General features: G+C 39.2%; 1 protein-coding gene across 1 annotated transcript in view; it reads right to left on the bottom strand.

Annotated features, from left to right (window-relative positions):
- LOC122817288 (medium-chain acyl-CoA ligase ACSF2, mitochondrial-like) overlaps nt 1-27596 on the bottom strand; it is a 1483010-nt gene that overhangs the window by 190335 nt on the left and 1265079 nt on the right. The window contains exon 13 of the mRNA XM_044090514.1: nt 20166-20307. Within this exon, the coding sequence (XP_043946449.1) occupies nt 20166-20307 (142 nt within the window). The remainder of the gene's footprint in view (nt 1-20165; nt 20308-27596) is intronic.

The raw sequence follows: 27596 nt of genomic DNA, 5'->3' as shown, positions 1-27596 counted from the left end.
GAGTTTAGATTGACAATAACCTCAAGTTTGACATTCACATTTCATTACCCATAAAAAAGTGCACAAAAAACTAGGAGCTTTATACATAAATAAGCAATTCCTCACCAAAACAGCCAGGATTTCAGTTGCAAATACCCACCTGATCTCCACCCTACTTTATGCCTTTCCAATATTTACCAACCTAAGGCAAAGCAAATTAAGTAAACCCAAGACTTGCTACAACAAAATAGCCAGGTTTGCCACTAGTGCAGTCTAACATAGTCAACACTGCACTTCACTTTCTGAACTTGGCTGGCTAGAACTCCCTCACCTCCTTCAATGGTACCAACTCTCACTCACCCACAAACTATTAAATCATCCTCTAAAAGTCCCATCCGTCCAAAATCTACTTCAGCCTATCACACCACCAGACCACTATGCTCCAGCAACAAAAATCAATTACAGATAACTAGAGCCAAGACCTCTGCTGGAGAAGAACTCTTCTCCTATTCCATAGCAAAATGATGGAATACCCTTCCTCACACTATAACCGCTGTATCATCATGTACTCATTTCAAAGCTGTTCTAAAATATAATCTAAAAGAGCACTGGGCATGCCCCTGTAACAACCATCACTAATACCTATACTCCAACCACCCTAAACCTGTCTTCATCCTTACTGTTTTTGGTTACAACCAACCCCGATGCTTCTAAACCTATTAATACATCTCAGCTGAAATCCTGGGTACTGTTATTCATGTGTAATATCGGCCAGCTTAACTATTAGGAAACTTGGCATCTTAAATGGCATAGATAAGTGTATAGTTTATACTCAATTGTCCTTTACCAAAATATGTTATGCATCTGAACTATGTATTGCTGGTATTGTTAAACAACCAGCCTACCTATACTTCTTGTAATCTTGTAATTAACTACTCTTTATTGTGGAGCTTTTCTCCCCGGGCCTCCCCTGAAAAAGGACCTGTGTCCAGTCAGATTTTTCCAGTCAACAAATGTAAATAAATAAATAAGTAATAAATGTGTTTAGGTTTTTTGGCGTGTTGCTGTTTTTTTTATTTATTTATTTTTTCGCAAAAGTGCATTTTCGATAAAATGCACTTTCGCGAAAGTGAGTTCGCTCATGTATGTTTCACTGATATGTACTTTCGATCTATCAACATATATCCATATATAGAGGGAGAGATGAAGATAAATATATAAATATAGATATAGCTATAGATATATATGTTTGTCTGCATGGAAGTATAACATTCCATTGAAAATACACAATATTGATCCACAAATGATGACACCTATGCTCAACCAAGACAAACACTGATCCAAAGGGATCAAAAACACACACTGGGGCACATCCACTGCTAATTATATCTACTAACCTTTGGGATCACTTTACAGTCGGGAAAAGTTATATTTCCCATTCCTGACTGTAATGTGATCTCATAGTGAAAAAGATGATAATTTTCAAATCAGTTGATTTTTGATCAAGTACACTTTTTTTTTTCTTTTACATACATGCATACAAATATTTCAAGCATTGGAATTAGTGCCCTTCTAGCCTGCCAATATACCAAAACACGTGTTCCCGTAATAAGTGTCCAGGCTGTTCTTAAAAATATCTAAACGAGTACTTGCTGTAATGTAATTTGGTAGCCTGTTCCGTGCATCATCTGCTCTCTCAGAGAACCAATTAGTGCACTTCTCATTCCTATAGAATCTTCTACACAGGTTGTCTGATGATTCTCTAGTAGTTTTTGATAACCCCAAACATTCCCAGAGGTAGTTGTCTCTAAATGCCCTATATACCTGAATAAGATCTCCTCTTGGATATCTGTAAGAGACATTGTACAAGTTCAGATATTTTAGTCTTTCATAATAACTTCAATTATCACATCTATGGATGTCCTTGGTATATTTCCACTGTACTCTTTCCAGTTTACTCATGCTTGATTTCTTATAAGGTTTTCATATTATTATTCCATACTCAAGTTTGAGTTTAATGTAACTAACAAACAATGACTTCATCTTTTCTGATTTCTTAGACTTTAAAAATCTTTCTATACAACATATAGTTCTATAACTATCATTACCCAATTGGTTGGTATGTTTAGAAAAATTCAAAGCTGGATCTACTCATATTCTTAGGTGCTTAAATGAATCAACAGTTTCAATCACTGTCTGCTGTATTAAATATTCACCTTTCAATTTATGTCTCCCAAATCTCATATGCTTAGTTTTTGATGTATTTATCATAATGCTATTCTCCTATACCCAAATGGTCAATTCAGTCAAGTTCTTTTACAGACATGCTTTATCTGTAGCACACGTAATCAGTTTATCCAAATTCAGGTTATGTGCATATAGACTATAGAACACCTCAGATGAAAAGGTTAGGTCTGAAAGATACAATTTAAACAAGTAAGGGGCTAGGACAGAGCCTTGTGGGACAACCTGACTGTAACCAAGAATTTCACCTGATCAGTTGCTATATGATACTTGTCATGTCCCATTTGTATGCCATGCAGCTATCCATCTTACCAAGAGTATATTGAAACCTAGTTGTTCTGAATTTATTGATCAGTGTTTTGTGTATGGCCCTGTCAAATGCTGAAATTAAATCTAAATAAATTACATCAAAGCACAATGTTTTATTCATAGCTATTATTATATTGCTATAAAACATCATGTTACAGGCCGTAATAGATCTATTTTTAACATATGCATGCTGATATATGGTTTCAAGTTTCACTCTATCCAATTCTGACACTAACTTATCCAATATTATCTTCTCCGTTATTTTTCCATAACATGAAAGTAGACTTAAGCTCTGTATGACTCTGTGTTTGTCCTTCTCTCCTTTCCCTTAAAGACAGGTTTAGAAACACCTGTCTCCAATCCTGAGGAATCTCCCATATTTATAAAACCTAGTAATTAATAAATATAATGGTATTGTAAGTTCTTGCTGAAGTGGTCTCAGGTCATAGTTAATGATTCCATCTCCTCTCTGTGCTTTGTTTGGATCCAGTTTGAGCAGTTATTTTTCAATATAATCTAATTTGATTCCAGTTTCTGCGGTTATCTGGATGTCACTAGGATAATTTATCACCCCCTTTGTGGACCCAAACTATTTTGCATAAGAATTTGTAAATATATCTAAAATCGGTTGTGTCTGAGAATAAATTTTAGAATCTACACACAGTTTATCAATTTGTATCTTTACTCCTTCACTCCTTCCACATCTTATGCATCTATAAAAATGCTTCCTATTATGCTCAATACCTTTATATAACCTTTCTTCAAAATTTTCTTGACCTTGTTTCACAATATGCTTAATTTGTTTGTCCAGCTTGAGTATTTCAGTTTTCAAAGTTGTATTTCAAACTCTCTTCAATTTCTTATAATTTTTGTCTCTCACTTTAATGGGATATCTTGTTCTTTTGGAAGTATATCCCCCATATGTTGTATGCTTAGATCCTGATGTTAAACACTTTTTTTATTTTTTGCACTTAATTTTTCTTTCAAAACTTATCACATTCCATCTGCAATTTTTCCACTCAACACATCAATCCTGTCAGTTTTACATAGTGACTTTTTTGCTTGCATATAATCTGTAACTGATCTTCTGTGCATTGGTTTACATTTCAGTTTGGGAGAGTTATCTAGCACAGTGATGGCAAACCTATGACATGCATGTCAAAGGTGACACACTACAATGTTTTGGGTGACACACCAGTGTTCACCAATACCCGAGTTACCAAAGAAATCGAATGAACAAAAATACAAGAAATATGTGACCCTGTTCTTATCTATTAAAACTCAGCAACAAAAAAGTCATCAATTGATGTTAATCAAATCAAATGCAGTGCGTTCCATATTTTTTTCAGTTCAATTCAAAATTACTATTAAAAGTAGGGTAATTTTTTGTTGCATTATTTTAAGCCCAATTATCAGAGCACATATTGTTTTCTCTGTTGTAAGTCACTTTTTTTTAACTTTTAAAATACATAGCAGCATACATGATTGGACTATATTTTTTTAAAAAATAAATGAATATGTAAAGAATTGTTTCTCTTTTGTTCATGGGGGTGGGGGGTGGCACACCAACAGAGTCAAGACAGGCATTTTCCAAATATTGACATGCCAAGCCCAAAAGGTTCGCCATCACTGATCTAGCAACAAATTAACCTTTAAAACCCCATGATCACTGCACATCAACAGTAGCAAAACTTGACTTGAAGTAACAGTAATGTCTTTAGGAACACAAACAATGTTTAGTATGTTCTGTTCCCTGGTAGTTCTTTATGCAATCTGAAGCAATTGTTGTTCCTGAACATATGTTGTGAACACTTTCCTTACTAATGATGTTGAACCAATATTATTCCAGTCTGTTTCTGGTAAATTTACATCCACAGCTAATATTATTCTTTCCTGCTGTGTTTCATGCAAGAAATGTATGAATTTCTCTGGGTCATCAGCACTTAACTTTGGTAGTCTATGCACTACAACAATTGTTATATGTACCAGGGCTGTCTTTATTGTCACAGTTACACAGTCTATAGTATTTGTGTTATCACTGAGCATGTAGTAATAACAGGTCTCATAACTCTTTAATCCCTGTCATAATACCTCCACCTGATTTTTGTTAGAATGCCTATTACAGTAAAAGCATTTATACCCTGACAAAACCGGTTTCCAATCATTGTTCTTTAATCCTGTTTCACAAACAATAACAATATCAATCTTGTGGAAATGTAGCACATTTTCCAATAAAAAAACAACTTTATTATTAATGCTCCTAGCATTAACAACCATCAGAGATGGATCAAATGTTTCTATCTGTAACCTGTTAAATTTTTGATTTGGCAAAAATTGTCTAGTGTTTGTCAAATATTGCAAAATAACTACTGCAAAAATTCTCTTCCCTGATCTTGACAAATGCACACCATCCTGTCTTAACACGTGTGCCCAAAACTAAGCTTGGATGCCCTACACATTTCCATTTTTTAAAATGGGACATTTTTTTCCATGTAGGTATTTACCCCAAAAAACTTGTCACTCACAGTGACCTAACTATCCTTTCTATATGTGATTTGTGAAAAATATGTCCTAACACCAGTACAAGCTATACTATCTAGGAGAGCTGTAAATTCCCTCCTAACAGACAGAGAGTCCTTGCAGATGAGATATTTGTACAAACATGAATGAAAACAGATTTGAACTTCCTTACATTAAGGCATTCCAAGGGTTGTCTCATATCTTCTATTTTTGCTCCTGACAAGCATAACACTATTTGATGTTCATTATCTTCTCTGAAATATAAGTATCAGTTCCTCTAATAACAGAATCTCCAATTACAGGCATATCTTTTCTGACCAGATCTGAAGAATCTTCAATTTCTAATTCAGTAATATCTGTTCCATCAGTTGTTACAAAGGAATGGTCTTCATCACTATTAGTCTCATTAATCCCACTGTTTTCATTGCATATTAAATTTGCAAACATACAATTCTCATCCATCTGGCTTTGTACATCCACAGCTTGAGCCTAGTCATCATCTGTCTTTCATTTCTTTTTTCTTACAGTAATGTTCTTCAATCCTGCTATATTCAATTTTGATTTCTTCCTTTCCACCTACCTCCTGCCTCTTTTTTCTACCTTCTCTTTTGGAAAAATTATGTCTTTTTTTCTGTAGACTGAAAGTTTTCTGATAGAAACATTTTATCATTCCCTGTAATCTGTGTGTCACATAACACATCAGTGTCCTTTTTGGCACATATTATCTTTACTTTACAGACATTTATCAGTTTCTTTTTCTTCCTTGTTATTTATTGTTAAGTTCTTCCTTTTTTTTTTTTTTTTTTTTTTATTTCCTTCTTAGCACACTGAATCCTCAAACCAGAATCTTAAAGTTGTCAGGGGCATTGTCTTGTTTCATAGGGGCTGAATGATCCTTACAGACAATATACATCATTTCCTAAATGTGTCCTATTTCCTCTTTGCCTAACATTATTTGTCTTACCAGCCCAGTCGTTAACAACAGTCCTCCAAGCCGTGCCAAGTGCACAAGTGCAATCATCGTCAGTAAGTCTAGATTTACTTCTAATAGTGGTAAGCAAATTATCCAACTTTTCCATGAGGAACACAGATCACCAGAGTTATCAGGTGTCACTTTTAAATATGCAAATCATTTATTACACTGTATAAGATATTTGTGCTTTCGAAAATCATTAATAGCATACCCATTTAAGGAACCCATATTCAGCATCAAACAAATAAAAAATTATAAAAGAAAAGAATAATCAAAATCAGTAACCGCAGAAATTAAAGAGAACTTAAATCAAATTGTATGAGAAAAATCATGCAAGCAATATACAACTAAATACTAAAGTAAGTAAAGTTGGTGTTCTGACTGTACAACTTTTGAAAGTCAGACAAAAGCTGTGATTCCGTTACATCACACAGTAGCGTCTGCTCACTATTACTAGTAGCTGCACTTCTTTTTAACAGTAAAAATCAATAAATCACAAACCAAGATAGGATTGTTTAGGTAAGCACTGGATTGTCCTCTCTACAGTCCGTGTGAATTTATAGCTGACTAGGTCCCATGGGGTGGCTAGAGCTTGCCTGTCTAAAACCTATCCATTTCTAACAACCAACAGTGAAAATTAAAGGTAAAACAACAACATATAAATCAAGGTAAATCTTGTTTACAACCTATCCTTTCCTTCCTACAAATGGTGAAAAACAATGGTAAAAAATCAAATGTAAATGCAAATAAAACTTCTCTTACCAGTCAACTCCACAGTAAATCACAAACCAAGATAAGATAGTTTAGATAAGCACTGGATCAACTGCTGCAGGTAGAGCCACCTGAAAGTGTGAACATTGGCTTTAGATGATTGTCACTGTAGGTGTCTCACCCCCGACTCCATGTGGGGTTGTTGATGGATGGATGGATGGCTGGATGTATACATATATACACACACACACACACACACACACACACACACACACACACACACACACACTATACATTTCATTACCCAAGGGATTGTGGGATCTCAGATTAAGTGTATATAATTAGCAAGGGGTGCAAGAGGGCTTGCCCTCCCTGCAAAAGCACTTGCTGTTGATTTAGTCTACTTCAGGGTAATCCCTGGAATATACAAATAACATGTCTGGAAAATCTCACCTAGACTCTGCCACAGTTTGCTGTGAGGGAAAGGTTAATTTGCTTTTTATTTTTATTTTATTTATTTATTTTACATTTGTTTATTGGGAAAGTCCGACTGGAACAAAATCCATTTACAGCGTAGGCCTGAGGAGAAAAGCTCCATAACATGATAACACAAATACAACAAATAACAAAAAAATTCTGTACATTGGCATATATGCAGTCAAGGAGCTATATCATACATTAGTTTGATCTAAGCAAGCTTGGTATATAGATAGTAAACCTTGGATGTCACTATTGGTAGAACAAAGCATAAAACTGAAAGAATGCAATCAAGAAAACTGATGCTATTTGGGAGCTATGTCACAGTGTGAGACATAGTTTGTAGGATAGTAGTCCCTGAAAAGGGAGTATTTGAGTAGTGCAAAATAAGCAGTGAGGAGATGAGGTGTGGCAAGATTTGGAGAAGAGCAGAAAAGCATTTATGTGATGCAAGGACAGAGCCATGATTGCAAGAGGTGTAACTTAAGTGTCTTCTTGAAAAGTGAGATGGATGGTGCTGAGGACATATTTTGGGGGAGGTTATTTCATTCCCTAGCAATGTGTGAGAGAAAAGACCTTTCCCTGCAGTGTTATTGGCTTTGGTTATGCAGAGCAGGGTTTTGTTCGACGAAAGTAGAGGATGATTTGCTAAATATTGGTTTAGTAGTTGGTTTAGGGCTGGGGTTTCCTGTGGGTTCCTTATTATGTTGAAGGTGAGGACTAACTGGTGATAACTAATTAGCTGAGGGAGTTCTAACCACTGTAGTTGTTTTAGGGCAAGACAGTGATGACTTCTAAAAGTGAAGTTGTTAGCAAATTTTGCAATTTTATTGTAACATGACTTTAGTTTGTTTAGGTCAGTTTTCCTGATATGAATTAGGATTGGTGATGCATACATTAGGGTAGACAAGAGGTGGGTTAGGGCTAAGGAGATTCTAGCTTGGTCCGATAGGAACTGTTTGTGTTTGTATAGGGTTCCTAATTTCTTATGTACCTTTGTGATGGTTTGTGAGATATGGACATTAAAGTTTAGATTGTTATCTATTTCAACCCCGAGCATCTTAGTGTGAGGGGAGGGGGAGATTGTGGTCCCGTTTTTGGAGGTGATAGTGAAGGTAGGAGGTGTGGTTTTGGATTTATTGGGGGTAAAAAGGAGTAATTTGGTCTTGTTGGGGTTTAGAATAAGTTGGATATCGGTAATCCATTATTCCATGAAGCAGAAGGATTCTTGGGTAAGCTTTTGAAGAATGGCTATGGATGGGGTTGAGCAGATTAGGGTGGAGTAATCTGCATACTGTATAAGTGATGCATGCAGGGAGGAAGTATTTAGTTTGTTAGTGAAAATGGTGAATAGTAGAGGACCCAGTACTGATCCTTGAGGAATGCATATAGTAGCTGGTAATAGAGGTGATAGTGTACCTTGCCATTTAACTGATTGTTTTCAGATAGCTTTTGAACCATGAAATAGTGGAGGGGGTGAAGGACAGGGTGGACAAAGTGTCTAAGAGTAGGTTATGGCAGACCATATCAAATGCTTTTGATAGATTTAAGAATATGGCTGATATGAAGTTGTTGTTGTTTCTTAGTTGGATAATCTGATTGGTAAAGAAGAGTAGAGCAGTAGTTGTACTATGGTTTGGGCGGAAACCATACTGTGTGGGGGAGAGGAGGTTATGTGAGGTTAAGAAGTGCATCACCTGGGTGTGAATACATTTCTCCAGAAGCTTAGAAAGGGGTGATAAGATAGCAATTGGCCGGTAATTTGATAGTTCATAGGAGTTACTGCCTTTGTGAAGGGGAATAATATATGACACTTTCCATAGTTGGGATATATAGGTTTCTTGTATAGAGCAGTTTATAAGAATTGAGACAGGGTAGGCTAGTGACTCTGCAGCTAATTTTAGAAAATTAGTGGGTAAACCATCTGCTGCAAGAGTGGTGGGTTTTAGTTTAGAGAGTAGTTTTCTAACTGTGGAGATTGGTACAGGTGAGAGTGTAAAGGTGGGTATGTTAGTTTGTTCTACAGTTGGGGTGAATTTAGAGTTATTGTTGGATAGTTGGGTAGATAATGCAAGAATAGATTCTGTGAAGTGATGGTTGAATTTAGAAGCTATGCGATCATTATCAGAATTGTTGTTGGGAGATGGGATGATGGTTTTGCCAGCTTTAGAAGGGTATTGATGGCCTGCCAGAACTTTTGGAGTTTCTGGAATGCTTGTTTAGGATGTCTAGGAAGTATTTTTTTTATCTGTTTTTGTTTGGGTTTTGCCTTATTTCATAGTTCTTGACATTTTTGTCTGTCTTGGATAGTGTTATTCTTTTTCCAGTTTTTCCAGGCATTGTCTCTGGCTTTAAGTAAGGCTTTTGTTGTCCTATTTAACCATGGGGCATAGTTAACTTTAGTCCTGGGTTTCCTGATGGGAGCTAGTATATTTAGTACATTCATGAAAGTAGTATTGAAAAAATCAACTGCCTGGTCTAATGGTAGAGTTTTTAGTAGGTTCCAGTCATGTTGCTGGAACATACTGTTAAGAGTTTGTGGATTTACTTTGTGCTCATCCCTAGTTTCCTTGAACAGCATGGGTTTGTTTTTTTTTGCCTCTTTACAAAGGTGGAATGTGGGGCGGTGGTCACTCAATGCATTAGGTAAGCAGCCCACATGATCATTTTCTTTGGAGAGATTAGAGTCCAGTCGAGAATGGAGGTTCTATTGGATTTTTTGTCCACTCTAGTGGGTTCTTGGATTAGTTGTGAGAATCTGAATAAGTTAGTATGGTTTGAGGGATTGTTGAAGTTGCAGGCTAGCCAGTCTAAGTTTAGGTCGCCTAGCAGGATGGTGTCTTGGGGTAGGTTGATTATGGCCCATTGTAGTATCTCTTCTATTATAGGTGAGTTATTTCCTGGAGGAATATAACTGCAGAGGATGTTGATTCTCTTTTTGTTTTTGAGCGACATAACTGAGCCTAATGTCTCCGAATTCTGAAATTTGGGAAGTGGGGTTTTTAGAGGTTGGAGGTTGAGTGCATTTTTAAATAAGATTGCAACTCTGCCTCCCTTTTTGGTACCTCTGTCTTGCCTTAGGATGTTATAGCTTGGGGGAAGAATTTCTTCATTTTGTGTGGTAGGTTTTAACCAGGACTCAGTAATGGTTAGTATGTCTGGGGAGTAATGGGCTATAAATGCGTATAAGTCATGTAGTATGTTGGATATCCTTCTTGTGTTTATATTGACAATAAGTAGATCTGAGTTACATTTCTGTGATAGAATTGGGTTGCATGGACCTGGGTTGGGGTGTAGGTCCCCTGAGATTAGTAGCCATTTTCTGAGGAATAGTATGAGTTTTATGGCATGGGCTATGTCTATGTGTTTTTTAGACACTGTTTGTCTATTGTGAGGTAGTGTGGTTGCTGTTTTCTGCATGTAGAGTAATGAGTTATTGTTAAATAGTGTGGAGCATATTACTATGTTTTTATGAATTTGTGTGTGTGTGTGTTTGTGTGGTTGTGTGCTATGTGGAAGGTAGTGTTTAATGGTATGTTAGAGTGTATGGATGTGGTGTAAGCTAGAGTAGTGAGCTAGTAATAGTAATGCTAGTATGCCTTGCATGGTGTGTGTTGGGTTTGCAGAGGGGGTGGTTGTGAGCAGGAGGGTGTGATATGGAAGCGGGAGTGGACCTGATGACTATGGGATGGTAATAGGCTGTTGTCGAAGGGGTGGGGCTATATGGGCTATAAGTGTAGCAGCACTGGGGGTGGGTGGGAACTGGGGGCAGGGAGGAGAGCGAAGTGAGCCCGAAGGGTGAATGGAGCAGGCAAGAGCAAGAGAACCGAAAACTGCAAAAAAAGTATCAGCAATAGCAAGAATTTGACTGAGCAAGAAGGTAACATAGCCTAAATGTAAGGGAAAGTAATTTTCAATAATTATTAAACTGTGGTTAGTTTCCCAAGGAGGGAGTGGGTAAGTTGGAGCTATAGAATGGGGAGTATGATTTAACAGAAATCAACCAGCTTTGGTAAGAAGGGAGAAAAAAAGCCTAGAGATTAATGTAGTTCCTAGCTTATACTTGGTGAAATACTGCCACCTAGTGGCAAAAAGCGATAGTGTACAGCAGGGATAAGCAATCCCACTATTTAGTAGTTTAAGTAAGGGTTGAGAAGTATCGGAGGGGGAGATAGGTAAGCGGTCTGTGGTAGGCTACTAAAGAACACACATGTGAGGGCAGCTAGCACAAATGGGTATTACATATTAAAATAATTATTCCACTATCACTTATCAGTAGGCTACATACACTCAATGTCTTGTTTGGGAAAGTCCTCACAGTAGCACTCTGTTATGGAGCCTGGCTGTCAGGCAAAGTTCATGGTGTCTTCTGGGATTGACTGGAGGTTTGCTTAATGCTTTAGTGGCAGGGAGGGAGCACCCACATGATAACTTGGTACCACAAGGTAACTTGTAGAAAAAGCAGTAGGTAAAGCCCAGTGGAACAATGCAAGGTAGGCAATAGCTGATCAATAAACTATGCAATTACACCACAGTTCAAGCACAATACAGCACCTTAGTCCATTTAGGGAGAAAGGGCTTGCTTGCATTAGTAAGAAAATAATCACCAGTAGTCCTAAAACAGAGCATTAAATGCATAGGTACATACAAAAACAGTAGTGCAGCAAATTAACCACAACAGTGCAGCATACATTTACATTATTATACAGCTAGCACAAATGGGTATTAAATATTAAAATATTGACTTCTTGTATTTTGCATTACTTTATTGCCTTTTTCTACATTGGGATTTGTTATCTTTACACTGTCTTTTACTTGTATTCTGCTTTTAACTGCATATTAAAACTTGAAAAGAGACCACAGTGCTGTCTCTTGTGAGTCAGACAGAAATAAAAACAGGTCAGTTAAGGAGTCACACTTTAGTTAGAACAGGTCAGTTAAGGTTAATCATCTGTGAACTGAGGGGGAGGAGCTTGGAACTAAACCTTCTATTTAAGGGGAAAAATAAAACATTTCAGAGCTTTCCTGGAAAGGCTCACCCAGACTCTGTCATAGTTTGCTGCAAGGGAAAGGTTAGTTTGATTTTTATTTCTTGTATTGTGTATTACTTTATTGCCTTTTTCTATTTTGTACACTGTGATTTGTTTTCTTTACAATGTGTTTTACTTGTATTCTGCTTTTAACTGCATATTAAAACTTGAAAATAGACCACAGTGCTGTCTCTTGTGAGTCAAGCAGAAATTAGAACAGGCTAATTAAGGAGTCACACATAAGTTAGAACAGGTCAGTTAAGGTTAATCATCTGTGAACTGAGGGGGTGGAGAGAGGAAATAAGCCTTCTATTTAAGGGTAAAATAAAACATTTCAGAGCTTAACTGGAAAGGCTCACCCAGACTTGGCCACAGTTTGCTGTGAGGGAAAGGTTTGTTTGCTTTTTATTTCTTCTATTTTGAATTACTTTATTGCCTTTTTCTATTTTGTATGCTGTGATTTGTTTTCTTTACACTGTGTTTTACTTGTATCAGAGAGTCCTGGATTTTGTAAACACAAACTCCCTGGACCAGAGAGTGAATGCACCAACCAGGGGGCAACCATACTGGATCTGGTCCTAACTAATATGGGAGAGTGCTGCACACCCCCTACTGTAATGCCTTCCCTGGTAAGACCAGACCACAAAATGGTCTCCTTTGAGGTAAAAATAAAACCTGGACCCCCAGCTAAACCAGGAATATTCAGGAACTATTCTAAGGCTAACATCCTGCTATTAAGTGAGAACCTGGCAAAATTTCAAGCCCCTATAAACCATGAGAACACTTCTGCCTATGCAAAAGTGTTCACAGAAACCCTGTACAAGCACGTTAATAGCTGCACAGAAGGAGCTCTACTCACCAGGAAGAAGTACAGAACTAACTCAAAAACAAGCCACCCTGGTGGAATCACAGAATCAATCAGATGTATAACAGGAGGAAGAAAATCATGGCAAAACTTTGGAGGTGCAGCACCCAGTAGGATAAAAGTGCTCTCATTAAACTAAACAAACAACTCAGAGGACAAATAAAGTCTACCAAAGCCAAATTTGCAGTAAGTTTGGCTTCCCAGGCCAAGGACAACCACGTATTCTTTAGCTATGTCCGCACCCTCAAAGGCAATACACAATTGTGTGCAGAGCTCATTGTAAATAGAGCCACCTATACTGAGCCAGAAGATACAGTAAACCTCCTGGCTGATAAATGCAGGTCAAACTTTAGTTCTCTCTCCCCTCAACATTCCCTCAGGAAATATCATCAAATAAAACTCTCCCTACTATTACTAGGGAACAGGTCCTTAATGCTCTAAGACCAGCAACACTGCATCAATGGGACCAGACAATATCCCAGGATGCCTTCTGAATAGCATGAAACATGACCTGTCAGGGCCTCTGGAATTACTATTTAACTGTAGCCTCCAAACAGGCTTCATGCCTCATGAATGGAGAAAGGCAATAGTCATCCTTCTGCACATAAGTAGACCATCTACTGACCCTGGAAACTACAGACCCATAAGTATCACTAGTCTTATATGTAAAGCCATGGAAATAATTATCATGGAGATGATCAATGGAGATATAGTAAACCTCCAGACATTGGACACAACCCAGTTTGATTTCATCAAACGCAGATCATGTCTACTCAACCTGATGGACATCTTTGAGAAGGTCACCAAAGTAATGGATGAGGGCAAAATCGTTCACACTACCTACCTTGACCTGGCCAAGGCATTTGACACAATAGCCCACTCAGGCATTGTTGAAAAACTCAAGAGGTTAGGTACAAACCCATATGTCACCCAGTGGATAGCCAACTGGCTCATAGACAGGACACAGGAAGTTATAACTGGGGAGTCCACCTCTACAAAGAGGCCAGTCTTAAGTGGAGTCCTATTAAAACAAAATAAAGCTCACGGGTGTCACTCGGAAAAGATTTAATTCACCACAAACAAAAATAAAATAAATTAATACACGTGTAATAGTAGTACTTAGCGCTTTCACCCTACATAACATAAGGGCATCTTCAGAGTACAAATACTAATTGGAACATACTGCATTTAAATAAAAAAACAGTAACCAAAGTCGTCTTTGATAGGTTGTACAACTAACTAACCATCAGGAATTTAAAAACATATATACCTAATTTAAGTATATATCACAGTGTTTATATATAAAACAATTTATCAACTAATGTAAACATATATATCTGATTCTCGTAACATGTATTCCCTCACTACACCTAAGGTATTCACTCAACCTGTAAAAATTGTAATAGTAATAATAATAATAATATTAAAATTCAATAAAACATATTTATACATATACATATATACAACCAGAGAAGGAAACAGACAAAGAGGTTTCACCATTCAGGGATCAGTTGTTGGACCACTCCTTTTTGGCATTTACTTCTCAGAAGTCAAGGCCAGTGGCAGTGATCTCTGGCTGACTATATTTGCAGATGATTGCAAATTAGGAGCTGCCATTGAATCTCACACTGACAAAAATGTTCTCCAGGAGGGGCTGACATCCATCCCTGGTAACTATCATTTTAACAACATACCCCTTAGAGTTGACCCAGTAGTCAGGGACTTAGGTGCACACATATATACTAATCTAGCCTTTGATCTTCACGTGTCTACAGTGGTGAGGAAATCATTCTATGTTGCGCAACCTATAAACAAAGGCATGGCATCTAACTCCAAGGAAGTCATTGTTCCACTATATTCAGCATTCATCAGACCTATCATTGAGTACAATGCCCTATTTGGTATGTACCTAACCAGGTATATCCAACAACTGGAAAGTCCGCAGAGGTTCCTCACTAAATGAATACAGGACGTAAGTATTATGTCCAATGCAGGTTGCCTCAAGTTCCTATCCCTGTATTCTGTCTCCTACAGGCTTTTGAGGAGAGATCAATGTCTGGCATACAGGGTATTGCCAGACCACACTCTGATGGACCTCCTGCATATTCACAAAACAAACAGTACCCGAATTACCTGTTCTAAAGACTTAAACCTTGCCTGTGATATAAATAGGACCTGCTGGAGAGATAGGTATGTATCCCAGAGACTAGCTCATCTATGAAACAGGCTCCCCATCCATGTTCACAGGTTCATAGGTTCATAGGTAGGTACTAGGCTATTGGCCACCCAAGAAAATTATCTTCCTGTGCCACTGTCGAGCAGAGCCACAGGAGTGATCCCCGGGGTGAATTTCCTATCTCCCATCCAATCATCAAGATTTTTCTTGAACAATGCTAATGAGGAGTTTTGTTTGATATAGATAGGTAGTTTGTTCCACAGTATGGGAAGTCTCTGGGACAGGAATCTATCCCTCCAGCATGTTCTGTTTATTGTGGTGACGAGGTTTAGGTCCCTAGAGTGTGTAGCTCGTAGGGATTGGGATTTCTTTAAGTGGAGCATGTCTAAAAGCTCTGGGTTTGACATAGCTTTGTGTGTTAGGCAGAGATCGCCTCTGAGTAGGCGATATGCAATGGAGTAAAGCTGCAGTGTTTTTGAGATGGTCTGCATAGGGCATCTCTTTGAGGCCGGTAATCCTCTTTGTGAGGTATTTCTGTGGCCTTTCCAGTTGTTGTAGATGTCTTGTGAGGTACATACCAAAAGGGGCATTGTACTCTATAATGGGTCTAATGTGTGACGAGTAGATGGGAACAATGACCTCTTTTTTCCTGAATGAGAAACCTTTTGTGATGAGATGTGCCACATAGAAGGATTTCCTGACTACTGTGGCGATGTGATTATCAAAGGAGAGACTACTGTCCACCTGTGTCCCAAGGTCTCTTATCACACTTTCGGTGTTAAGTAGACTACCACCTATGTGGTAGTTCATGGGTACTGAGTTTTTACCAAAAGGAATGACAATGCACTTTTTGGAATTGAGCCATGGCTTTGACACCAGGCATCTGTCTCAGCAAGGCCCTTTTGTAGGATGTCCACATCTTTTGGAGTTTTGATTATGGCTCCTAGTTTGCAGTCATCTGAGGACTTTGTTAGCCAAAGACCTTCTGTGTTGGCCTGTACTTCACAGAAGTAGATACCAAACAGGAGAGGACCCAGGACTGAACCCTGTGGTACTCCACTTGTCACTGGTCTGAAGCTGGATTTGGAGTCTGCTACTTTCACAGTGTGGGTTCTGTCAGTAAGCCAGTTAGCAACCCATCTTGTGATATAGGGATTTATACCTAGTTTAGTGAGTTTATCTATAATTCCAGAGTGGGGGATGGTGTCAAAAGCCTTGGCGAGATCTAGATAGGCTGTGTGAACAACCATACCCTCATCTACGGCTTTGGTGACTGCTTCAAAGAAGTCTATCAGGTTTAGGAGATATGATCTGCCTTTTACAAACCCGAACTGGGTGGAGTCCTGAGTTTGGAGATTACCAATGTCATTGTTTATAAGTTCCATGATGATACGCTCCATAGCCTTGCAGACCAGGCTCGTTAGGCTAATTGGGCGGTAGTTTCTGTGGTCTGTGGTGGCTCCCCCTTTGTGGAGTGGGATAACTGTCGCTGTGCACCATTCAGTGAGCACATAGCCTGAGGTGAGGCTATGATTGAACATGGTACTTAGGTGGGGTGCCAGTTTGTTCTGTAGTTCATCTAGAACACAGCCTGGGATGTTGCCGGGTCCCATGGATGCTGTGTTCTTGGCTTTGGATAGTGTGTTTTTTACCTGTGCAGCCATGATTACAGGAACTTTGCATTCTTCTGGTATAGAGATGGGCCCTTTAGGGGACGACAGAGGGGTAAAGTTAGCACTGATCCTATCTGCCAGGATGTTGGCAATATCCGTTGGTTCAGTATATTCAGTGCCATTGTGCTGTAACTCAGAGCAGATCTGAGTGTTATCATTGAGATTCTTGACATAGCTATAGAATGCTTTGGGGTTGTCTTTAGAGTCAGTGGCGATTTTGTTTTCATAACTAGCTTTGGAGGATTTTATGAGGGATCTCAGCTTCTTACTGAAGCTGACCAGGGAGTTTCTCCAATCATGGGATTTTACTCTTTTTTGCAACAGTTTCTTTCTTCTGTTGTAGAGTTTGTTTATGGCAGGGGACCACCAGATTGGCTTCCTTTTTTTGGAGGATAGCATCTTGGTTCTGTTAGGGATTGCATGATCCATGCACTCATGTAAGTGCTTATAAAGTGCATTTGTGTAGGATTCAGCAGTCATACCTCTATTGTCCGTCAGCATGGGTGTCGTAAAGTTTGCCACTTCTGTCTTAAGAAGCGTGAAGTTGGCTTTGGAGAAATTTTTTACTGTGGTTTCCCTAATGGAGGGTGGGGGAGGGATGTGGATGTCTAGGGTGATTAGTTTATGGTTGGATCTGACCAACAAGGAACTGACCTCTGGTGTGGAGCACCGGTTGCCCATTTTGGTAATAACCAGGTCTAGGATATTGCTTCCCCTGGTGGGGGTGTGGATAAGTTGATCCATGACATTGGAATTTATGAATTCCAGAAAACGTTGAGCACAAGAGTTGGTACATGAGTAATTTTTCCAATTAATGGTAGGGTAGTTGAAATCGCCCAATATTAGGGTGTTAGGTTTTACCCTAATATTTTCCAGTGTATTAAGAAATGAGGAGTGGGAATCCTGGGGCATGGTGGGGATCTGTAGCAAGCTACAGTTTGGATTGCGGTCTTGCCCAGAGTTAGTTGCACTTGGATAATCTCGGATGCATTATACTGAGCAACTAGCCTGGAGGTGTGGATATCCTTAATGAATATGGACACGCCTCCGCCTTTAGTGTTTCGGTCCAGGTTAGGTGGCCGAAAGGTGTGGTATGAATTATAGCCTGGTAATGCAGGGGTACTCTCTGGAGCCTTGAACCAGGTCTCTGTCACTGCACAGATGTCGATGTTCTCCATTTTAAGGAGTGCCTCGAGAGAGTGCATTTTGAGGTTTAGACTTCTAGCATTGAGTAGCAATACCCTCAGATTTTTCTTGCCTGTACCAGTTAGGGTGGTGAAGTTGTCATTTGAACCTTGCCTAAAAATGGCACTATAGGGGTTGCTAGAGCCTTAGCCAGTATCCAGAATCCCAGGGGCGACAGGTGCAGGCCATCTCTGGCAAAGCATCGTGGCTTGTCGATCATGTCATCCCAGGCAGACAGATACTGGATCCCCTTAGAATGACACCAGAAGCTTAGCCAATTGTTGAAGTCAATCATTTTGTCCTTGTACTGTGGTATCATTCTGGGTGATGGCAGGATGCTACTCAGGGCTAGGGTCATACCTGCCTGGGCTACAAGATCGGACAGCTCCTCTATGTCCCTTTTCATGTAGTCCAAGGAGTACGTCTCAGGTCATTCACACCAACATGGACAATGACAGAGTCATATTTGTACTTGTTGTGGAGTGACCTGAGTGCATGTGTTATGTGGCGGATCCTGGCACCTGACAGGCAGCTGTCAGTAACTTTCTCCTTGTTTAGCCTGGTGAGTGGAACATCAGTGTGCCTGACTATAGAGTAACCTATGACTAGAGTGTTGGGTACGTTGTTATGCCTTATGGGCTGTGGTTGAGTGGCACACTGAGTTTGTGGGCTATGTGTCATTTGGGTTGTGTTGGGGGGTGGAGGCTGCTTGTGTTTCTGCTTTGGAGGTCCCTGTTGCTTGGGCAGGATTTTACTGAGAGACTCCACGAATGTAGGTCTGTGTTTTGTGTTTCTGTGTGTGTTTTGGTGGTGTAGGTTTTGAGGGACTATGTGCTGAGTGTGGTGTGGTGCAAGTGTTTACCTTCTCCTCTTGACTGTCTAGTCCAGTCTTGGGTGAAGAGAGCTTTGCAAAGCAGAGTTCCTCCGTAATCCAATTCAAGTGCAACCTGGACAATTAGATAGGAAACCAAAAATTCATCCCTGGTTTGGCACCTATATCTCTGATGCATATCAAGGGTATCAGAACTTGTGAGAGATTCGGGATGCATGGCTAGGCTTAAAAAGTCTCTCGTGGTTGTTAGCCTAATAAACACCTATGAACCTATGTTGTTATTTGTTTCTTGAGAATATCAATTTACTGGGTGTCAGTGAACTGTCCATTCGATCAAGTACCCTATACCCATAAATATACACTGCAAGCAAGATCCAGCCAATCTATAATCTTCAGTGTGGAGTATCTTAAACCAGCTGTAGTGAAGGCCCATAGGATACATTCATATAATTCCTTAAAGACCCACCATTGTTTCAGCTACATGGCTTCTGAATGCCTATGAGTTTTTTTTTTTTTTTACTTTTTAAGTCTTTATGAGTACATTCAGGCCAATAAAGCCAAACCCCACAAGCTGTAGAATTGCATGCTTCATACATTTTTTAACTCATCAGTATACCATAAGTGGATTGTTTGGCTATACATTCGAAACACAGAGCTTAATATTAAGCCTGTTATCCTTAAAAACATTAGAGTGATAGCATATCCAAAATAATATCCAAACCTAATAGTAAAAAAGTTACAAAGACAAACCATTCAGTAAAACCTGCAAGTAAGACCCAACCAAGCTAACATCTCTACTGTGTAACATCTTAAACATCCCTATTGTAGAGTGACATGGGATATATGGAAATGACTACTTAAGGATATGTCATTGTTTCAGCTATATGACTTCTGAATGCCCACGACTTTTTACTTTTTAGTTTTCTGTAATGTTACATTCAGGTCAATAAAGCCAAATCCCACTAGCAGAAGACCTGCTGGACATCAGGACTGATTTTAAACTCTGTTTCTAAAGTACAGCCAAACAGTCAACTAATGCTGTACTGACAAGCTCAAGAGAAAAGGCTGAAACATGTATATCTGCAGCTGGTGGGATTTAGCTTTATTGGCCTGAATGTACCAATAAATACTTAAAAAGGAAAAAGGAAAAGTCAATGCTGTTTTTCTTCAGGCTGAATAATTATACTTTACCTGTGCTTCTTGGATCTTGGGATGTTTATGTAGAAACTGTTCAATCTCAGCAGGGTAGATGTTCTGTCCACCTCGGATAATCATATCACTGCAGCGGCCCACAATCCTGAGGTATCCATACTCATCCATTGTTCCCAAATCTCTGTAAAGTGAATAACAGTCGTATGTATCACACCTTTATTGACAGAAAACTGTGATTTAACCTCCATGATTAAATCAAGAGTGACCATCCTACTGTATGTAACGCAAAACATGCAGATAATCTAGAAATCCTAAAGAGACAGAGCTAATCAAACAGCAAGTGCATGCAAACTACAGGGATACATTGCATTATAAGAACTGATCTCACATAATAAAAGAAAAAAACAATAATTTGGAGTCATGGAAAACTGATTCAGCTAGCCAGGATGCAAAAAATGCAAAACAATAAACTTTTTTTTTATTTTATCCCACTATCCCACTAAACATACATACATATATAAATAAAATGTTTGAGAGGTCTTCTCAGATTATTAGCATGTGTTTTGTTATGGACACATAAATTGTCCAGTAAGTTAGGTATAAGCATGTTGCAGATTCATTGCAGAATGTCCTGCAGCCTGTTTCTTTGCTAGTGCAACAGCTCTGACTTTCAGAAAGACAAAAGAAAAAAAATACATTCTTGAGGACAATTGTTCATACTGTTCTAAAATGGAACTGCATTACTCATTATGTCTTGATTCACCATAGGTAGGTACTAGGCTATCGGCCCAAGGGTCTACGTAAGCCTAGCCAACAAGGTTCCCTGGCTTACGCCACCCAAGAAAGTTATTTTCCTATGCCACTGTCGAACAGAGACACAGAAGTGATCCCCGGGGTGTATTTCCTATTTCCCATCCACTCATCAAGATTTTTCTTGAAGAGTGCTAATGAAGAACTTTGCTTGACATAGATGGGTAGCCTGTTCCAGAGTATGGGAAGTCTCTGGGACAGGAATCTATCTCTCCAGCATGTCCTGTTTATTGTGGTGACAAGGTTTAGGTCCCTAGAGCATGTAGTTTGGAGGGATTGCGATTTCTTTAGGTGTAGCATGTCCAACAGCTCTGGGTTTAACAGAGCTTTATATGTTAGGCAGAGATCACCTCAGAGTAGGCGATATGCTACGAAGTAAAGCTGGAATTTTTTGAGACAGTCAGTGTAGGGCATTTATTTGAGGCCAGTAATCCTCTTTGTGAGGTACTTCTGTGACCTTTCCAGCTGCTGCAGATGTCTTGTGAGGTACATTCCAAAAGAGGCGTTGTACTCTATAATGGGTCTAATGAGTGTCGAGTAGAGGGGAACAATGACCTCTTTTTACTTGGATGAGAACCCTTTTATGATGATGCATGCCACGTAGAAGGACTTCCTGACTACTGTGGTGATGTGGCTATCAAAGGACAGACTACTGTCCACCTGGGTCCCAAGGTCTCTTATCACACATTTGGTGTTAAGTAGACTGCTGTCTATATAGTAGTTCATGGGTACAGAGTTTTTACCAAAGGGGATGACAATGCACTTTTTGGCATTGAGCCTGAGGCCATGGCTCTGACACCAGGCATCTATCTCAGCAAGGCCCTTCTGTAGGATTTCCACATCATTTGGGGACTCGACTATGGCTCCTAGTTTGCAGTCATCTGCGAACTTCATAAGCCAGAGGCCTTCTGTGTTACCCTGTACTTCAGAGAAGTAGATACCAAACAGGGGAGGTCCCAGGACTGAACCCTGTGATACTCCACTTGTCACTGGTTTGAGGTCAGATTTGGAGTGTGCAACTTTTACAGTGTGGGTTCTGTCAGTGAGCCAGTTGGCAACCCATCTTGTGATGTAGGGATGTATACCTAGTTTAGTGAGTTTAGATATAATTCCAGAATAGGAGATGGTGTCGAAAGCCTTGGCGAGGTCAAGATAGGCTGTGTGAACCACTTTACCCTCATCTACGGCTTTGATGACTGCCTCAAAGAAGTCGATCAGGTTCAGGAGGCATGATCTGCCTTTCACAAACCTGACCTGGGTGGGATCCAGAGTTTGGAGGTTATCGATGTCTTTGTTTATGAGTTCCATGATGATACGTTCCATGGCCTTGCAGACCAGGCTTGTCAGACTAATATGGCGATAGTTCTCGGGAACAGTGGTTAATTAAATGAATATTAAATGAAGGTTATTTTATGGATATTATTGCACTATTAAATGTCTTAAGAATTTCTTGCTAAATGATCCTGCAAACAAATGAAGAATTTTGGTTTCAAGCAATGTCAGAAGTTACATTTTAAGAATATACCAAAGCTCAGTAAGTACTATAAAGCTAGGTATGAACATAAAATACTTACAATTTTATTTAATATAACAGTACAAACCCTTGTCATGTTGGCTAAAAGAATTCAAGGGGGTTAAGCATTGACCAAAAATAATTCCTTAATACAAAGCACATTCATCAATAAATCTGTTGGGCAGCATCCATGTATACCAAATAATATTCAGCCAGTGAATGAATTATTAAATGTTTTATATGTTCATGATGCCATTTTAGCCATGATTTATAAAGACAGAGGTGAAGGAGCAAAGTAAAAGGAAATGTGATGATGTCAAGAAAGGGAAGGACAACAAATGTTTAAGGTGTCATTAATGCAAGCTTTACAATAAATGTAATCATTTATGCAGCACATATAGTTCGGTTTATAACAATTAACTTCAAAGTAGGAGTTGAGTCTCTTAGTTGTAATATGTCCTTAATATAGACATGTCTAAAGATGGAGGTTTTGTCAGACATAAAGAGAACAAGTATCAAAATCCTTTACTTCATGACTTTGAAAACAACTTATGCCACTAATCTTTTCTGAAATCATTATTTTACTTCAATGAAACAAAATAACTGAAAAAAAACAGTATGTATAGTGTAAAATAAGGCATGGGTAACATTATTTTTGTAGAACAATATTCATTTTAATTTTGCACAAAATTCAGTGCATTTATCATCATTTGGTATGAAATTCATGCAATATAAGACAGATGTTTTCATGCCATTAACAGTCATTCTTATTTTTTTCTGGCATACCTCCCTTTACCTGATCATCAGCTGCCCCTAGATCCGCTCTTCATTCATTGTGCCTACTGAACTCTCCTTAGCCTCTGTTGGGCATAACTTGACCCACATCCTGGCCTAGTGAACTCACTGCTGAAGCATCATACTGCTGCTGGGGAGTATGCCTAAACCGTCACCACCTTGCAACTAGCTTGCAAGATTTGCTATGGCTGTCTTTGGCAGGTGCATGTGCACTTTCATGTGTGCTCTACCTCACAACCAAGTGATGCACCGCATACAGTTCAGAGCACACTGTTTGTAATGCTGCTATTGTAGTGACCAAGGCAAGTGCCCCACTCACTAATTCCCATCTTCCTCTGCATGTTCCAAATGGTGCCTGTGCCACTAGTCGAATACAGTTAATCTGGGGTGTAATAAGGTCTTATTCCCCTGCACCATAGCGATGGGTACTTATCCCTAATTCTTGAATAAAGTTAAAATCATTTTTTGGTTGCTGGTTAACCAAATAGCATTGACTCTCCTACATGGAACTTCTAAGGGCTTTTTAGAGAATATGTTTAAATAAAATTGTACCATTTAAAGACTACATTCCAGATGATGTAAATTATATTACCCAACTGACCAGTAACAGATGACAAAATATGTTCTTCTTTTGTCACCATTATTTTTTCAGAAAACATCTTCCTTGTTAAAGGTGTTAGTTATTACTTTTGTTGATATATTTGTAGTATGCTTGTCTGAGTCATTTCTCACTTATCCTTATAAAACCATTCTCAGAAAGAATGTTTCTTTTCTAACATATCTATATGGCTGTCAAAAATTGGATGTAAAAATGTTACTACTTCTAGCTTTAAGCGAGTACATTGTTATGAAGGGGAAATATAATCGAGGGGTACGTGGTTACTTAACACAGGGACATCTAAACAGCACAGATCTGAGGCAAATGTTATTTCCAATATAGCCTGTTTGTTAATGTTCAGAATAAACATTAACAAACAACAATGACTGTTGTGTTGTTCTTAAACTTGGTGGCTTTGCATTTGTCCGCCCCTACTGTAAATTTAATCTGGGACACTCCTCCCAGTCGAGTCTCATTAGCTGTAATTAAATCAAAAAGAGCTTCAACAAAGTATTAGTTTAAGGGTATGCACACTTATGCAACCAGCTTATTGCACATTTTTTTTTTTTTTTTTTTTTACACCCCCCCCCCAACAGATTTGTTTGTTTTTCAATTGAATTGTACAGGTTATAAGTCACATTAAAGGTGGAAAAAGTTTTGAAATTATTTATTGTGGTCTCATTTTTTTATATCACAAAAACCTGGCATTTTAACAGGGGTGTGTAAACTTTTTATATCCACTATATAACAAAAGGAAAAAAAATTGCTGTCCAGGGCCAAGAAGGAGTCATTGCCCAATTGGAAGCAATCTCTCCTTAGCCTGAATAAACAAATAAGAGCACTAGTGAAATCCTCTAAAGCCAACTTCAAGTTCAAATTGGTCACATCTACTACAGACAATCATAAGGCCTTCTTGACATATGTCCGCAGTCTCAAAGGAAGCACCCATATATGTTCAGAACTGGTGGTCAAGGGCACCACATACACAAATGCTGAAGATATAGCCAACCTACTGGTTGACAGAGTCAGTGAAAACTTCACTCCTCTGTCCCCCCCACCAGTAAATCAGGACATCCCCAGTACCTGCCCCCCTGCCCTTATCTCTAGGGAACAAGTCATCACTGCCCTCTCAAAAGCAAAAATACAGCCTCCATGGGACCCGACAGCATCCCAGGCTGCATCCTACATGAACTTGCAGTACCAGTAGGCACCCTATTCAAGCAAAGCCTGAGTACTGGCTTTGCCCCAGCTGAGTGGAGGACAGCCACTGTCATCCCTTTACACAAATTTGGAGCATCCACCGATCCAGGAAGTTATAGACCCATCAGCCTAACTGGCCTGATCTGCAAGGCCATGGAATGGATTATCATGGACCTCATTAGCAGGGACATTGGCAACCTCCAAACACTCAACCCCACACAGTTTGGCTTTGTCAAGGAGAGGTCATGTCTGTTAAATCTGGTTGACTTCTTTGAGAAAGTCACCAAAGCCATGGATGAGGGGAAGATGGTGCACACTGCCTACCTTGACCTGGCCAAAGCCTTTGACAAAATTCCCCACTCAGGCATAATAGATAAACTCTCTCAATTAGGCATCAAACCATATGTTATCAGATGGGCAGCAAACTGGCTCACTGATAGAAGCCACCTAATCAAAATAGGGGAAGCTACCTCAAGCAGTAGACCAGTAACAAGTGGTGTACCCCAGGGTCGGTCTAGGGGCCTCTGTTATTTGGGATATACTTCTCTGAGGTACATGCCAAAACCAGTGGACTATGGCTGACCAAGTTTGCAGATGACTGCAAGCTGGGCACGGTCATCAATTCCCTAAGTGATGTGGACGTCCTCCAAGAGGGTCTCACCCAAACAAATGACTGGTGCCAGAAACATGGCCTCAAGCTGAATGCCAAAAAATGCATCATCATCTCACTTTGGTAGTGTGACGTCCTCACATATTATCACATTAATAATAATGTCCTAAGCATGCAATCAGTTGTGAGGGATTTGGGCACCCAGGTTGATAGCAACCTGGCTTTTGACCACCATGTTGCTTCCGTTGTACAGAAAGTTTTCTACAAGGCCCACCTCATAAGTAAGGGCATCTCATCCAGGGATAAGGCGGTCATAACATCCCTGTATTCTTCCCTTATAAGGCCAATTATTGAGTACAAAGCCCCCTTCAGCATGTACCTCGCAAAGCACATGCAGCTGCTGGAGAAACCACAGAAGTTCCTCACCAGAAAAATCCAGGGCCTCAAATATCTACCCTACATTGACAGGCTAAAAGCCCTGTCCATCTACTCAGTTTCATACAGACTCCTCAGAGGTGACCTCTGTCTGGCATACAAAGCAATCTCAGACCCAGCCTTGATAGGACTGGTGCAGATCCGCAATTCAAGATCCACTCGAGTAACCCACACGCGTGACCTCGACCTCATCTGTGACATCAGTAGGACTTGTTGACAGGACAGATTTGTGTCCCAGAGACTCCCCCATCTGTGGAACAGACTCCCTCTCCATGTCAAGTAGAGTACCTCATTATCACTTTTCAAGCACAACCCGGATAACTGGATGGGAAACAGAAAATACACCCTGAGATTCCACCTGTGTCCCTGCTGGATATGGGCTTTGGGTGCTGACTTGTCTAAACATGGGCTAGACTCTTAGCTAGGCTTATAAGGGCTTCAAGGCCAATACCCTAGTAACTTCCTATGATCCTATGAGGCTATGATATGTTTATTTGCATTAATGTGACGCTAAATGTATTATTAATGAAGGGAAAAGTCAAATAAATATTTTACTGGGACCATTATGTCTGGTTGTAGCCAACCTTGCAGATATAGTTTTGTTGCGGGTGACTATGCAAATATCTAGTGCTCCAAGATACATTGACTTTAAAGTTGATTATAATGGAGGGGAGTTGCAGGGATGTCTCTCCTTGTATAGATGGCGTTGGGCCAGCACCCTCTTCCAAAAAAAAGACTGAATGTTTTGAGTTTCTGGCATTTTTTAACAATCTGTTTCATAGTCAGCCTTTGCAATGTCAGTCTTCATGAATGATCTGTACCTGTTTGAGTGTATTGAAAGCATTATTCAAAGGCACAGCCATTTTAATGTTTCATTAAGTAAAAAATAGTATAAGTGACTGCGTGATAATGCATTAAATGTTTTTAGTAGTTTTTCAGCACTGGTACATTTATGGTGCTTACAATTTGTATTTTGTTCTCTTCCATTTAAAAGCATCGGCATGTTGTATGACTTTTATTACAACAATAATCATATTTACATTTGTTTTCTCATTATGGTTCTATTAAAAATAATACTTAATATCAAAATGGTCTGGATTTACTCTTGTAAAAGCTGCTGTTTCTTCTGATAATACAAGATAATCTGAATAGGTGCTGCAGAGGCAATTTTTTTGAATTTGCAAACAACAAAATGAAGAGCCTGAAGTGCCATTTGGGAAGTTGTTTTGCAGGAAGCAAAAATCTTCTGTACCCAATATTTGGGAGTTCACACTCCCTGAGCCCTGAGCATGTATATTCTAACTTCAATGTCTCAGAATATAAATGAGTTCAAAGAAACCCACTCCCCTGAAAAGCCAGGATAAGCTTTTCATTTCATGATTTAGAAAATCACCTCACCTAATGGTGAAAACATGCAGTAGGGATCTGTTGCAAAGCTGCATATGAACTGCAATCTCCTTCTAAGGATTTGGAAACTAAGATCAGTCCTACTTGCTTTTAAAACAAACT

Source organism: Protopterus annectens, chromosome 12.part0 (assembly GCF_019279795.1).
Source record: "Protopterus annectens isolate FY-2018-M chromosome 12.part0, PAN1.0, whole genome shotgun sequence".
In the NCBI taxonomy this organism is placed as follows: domain Eukaryota; kingdom Metazoa; phylum Chordata; order Ceratodontiformes; family Protopteridae; genus Protopterus; species Protopterus annectens.
The sequence above is the reverse complement of the archived record's forward strand: the minus strand, read 5'-3'. Positions and strand labels throughout refer to the sequence as shown.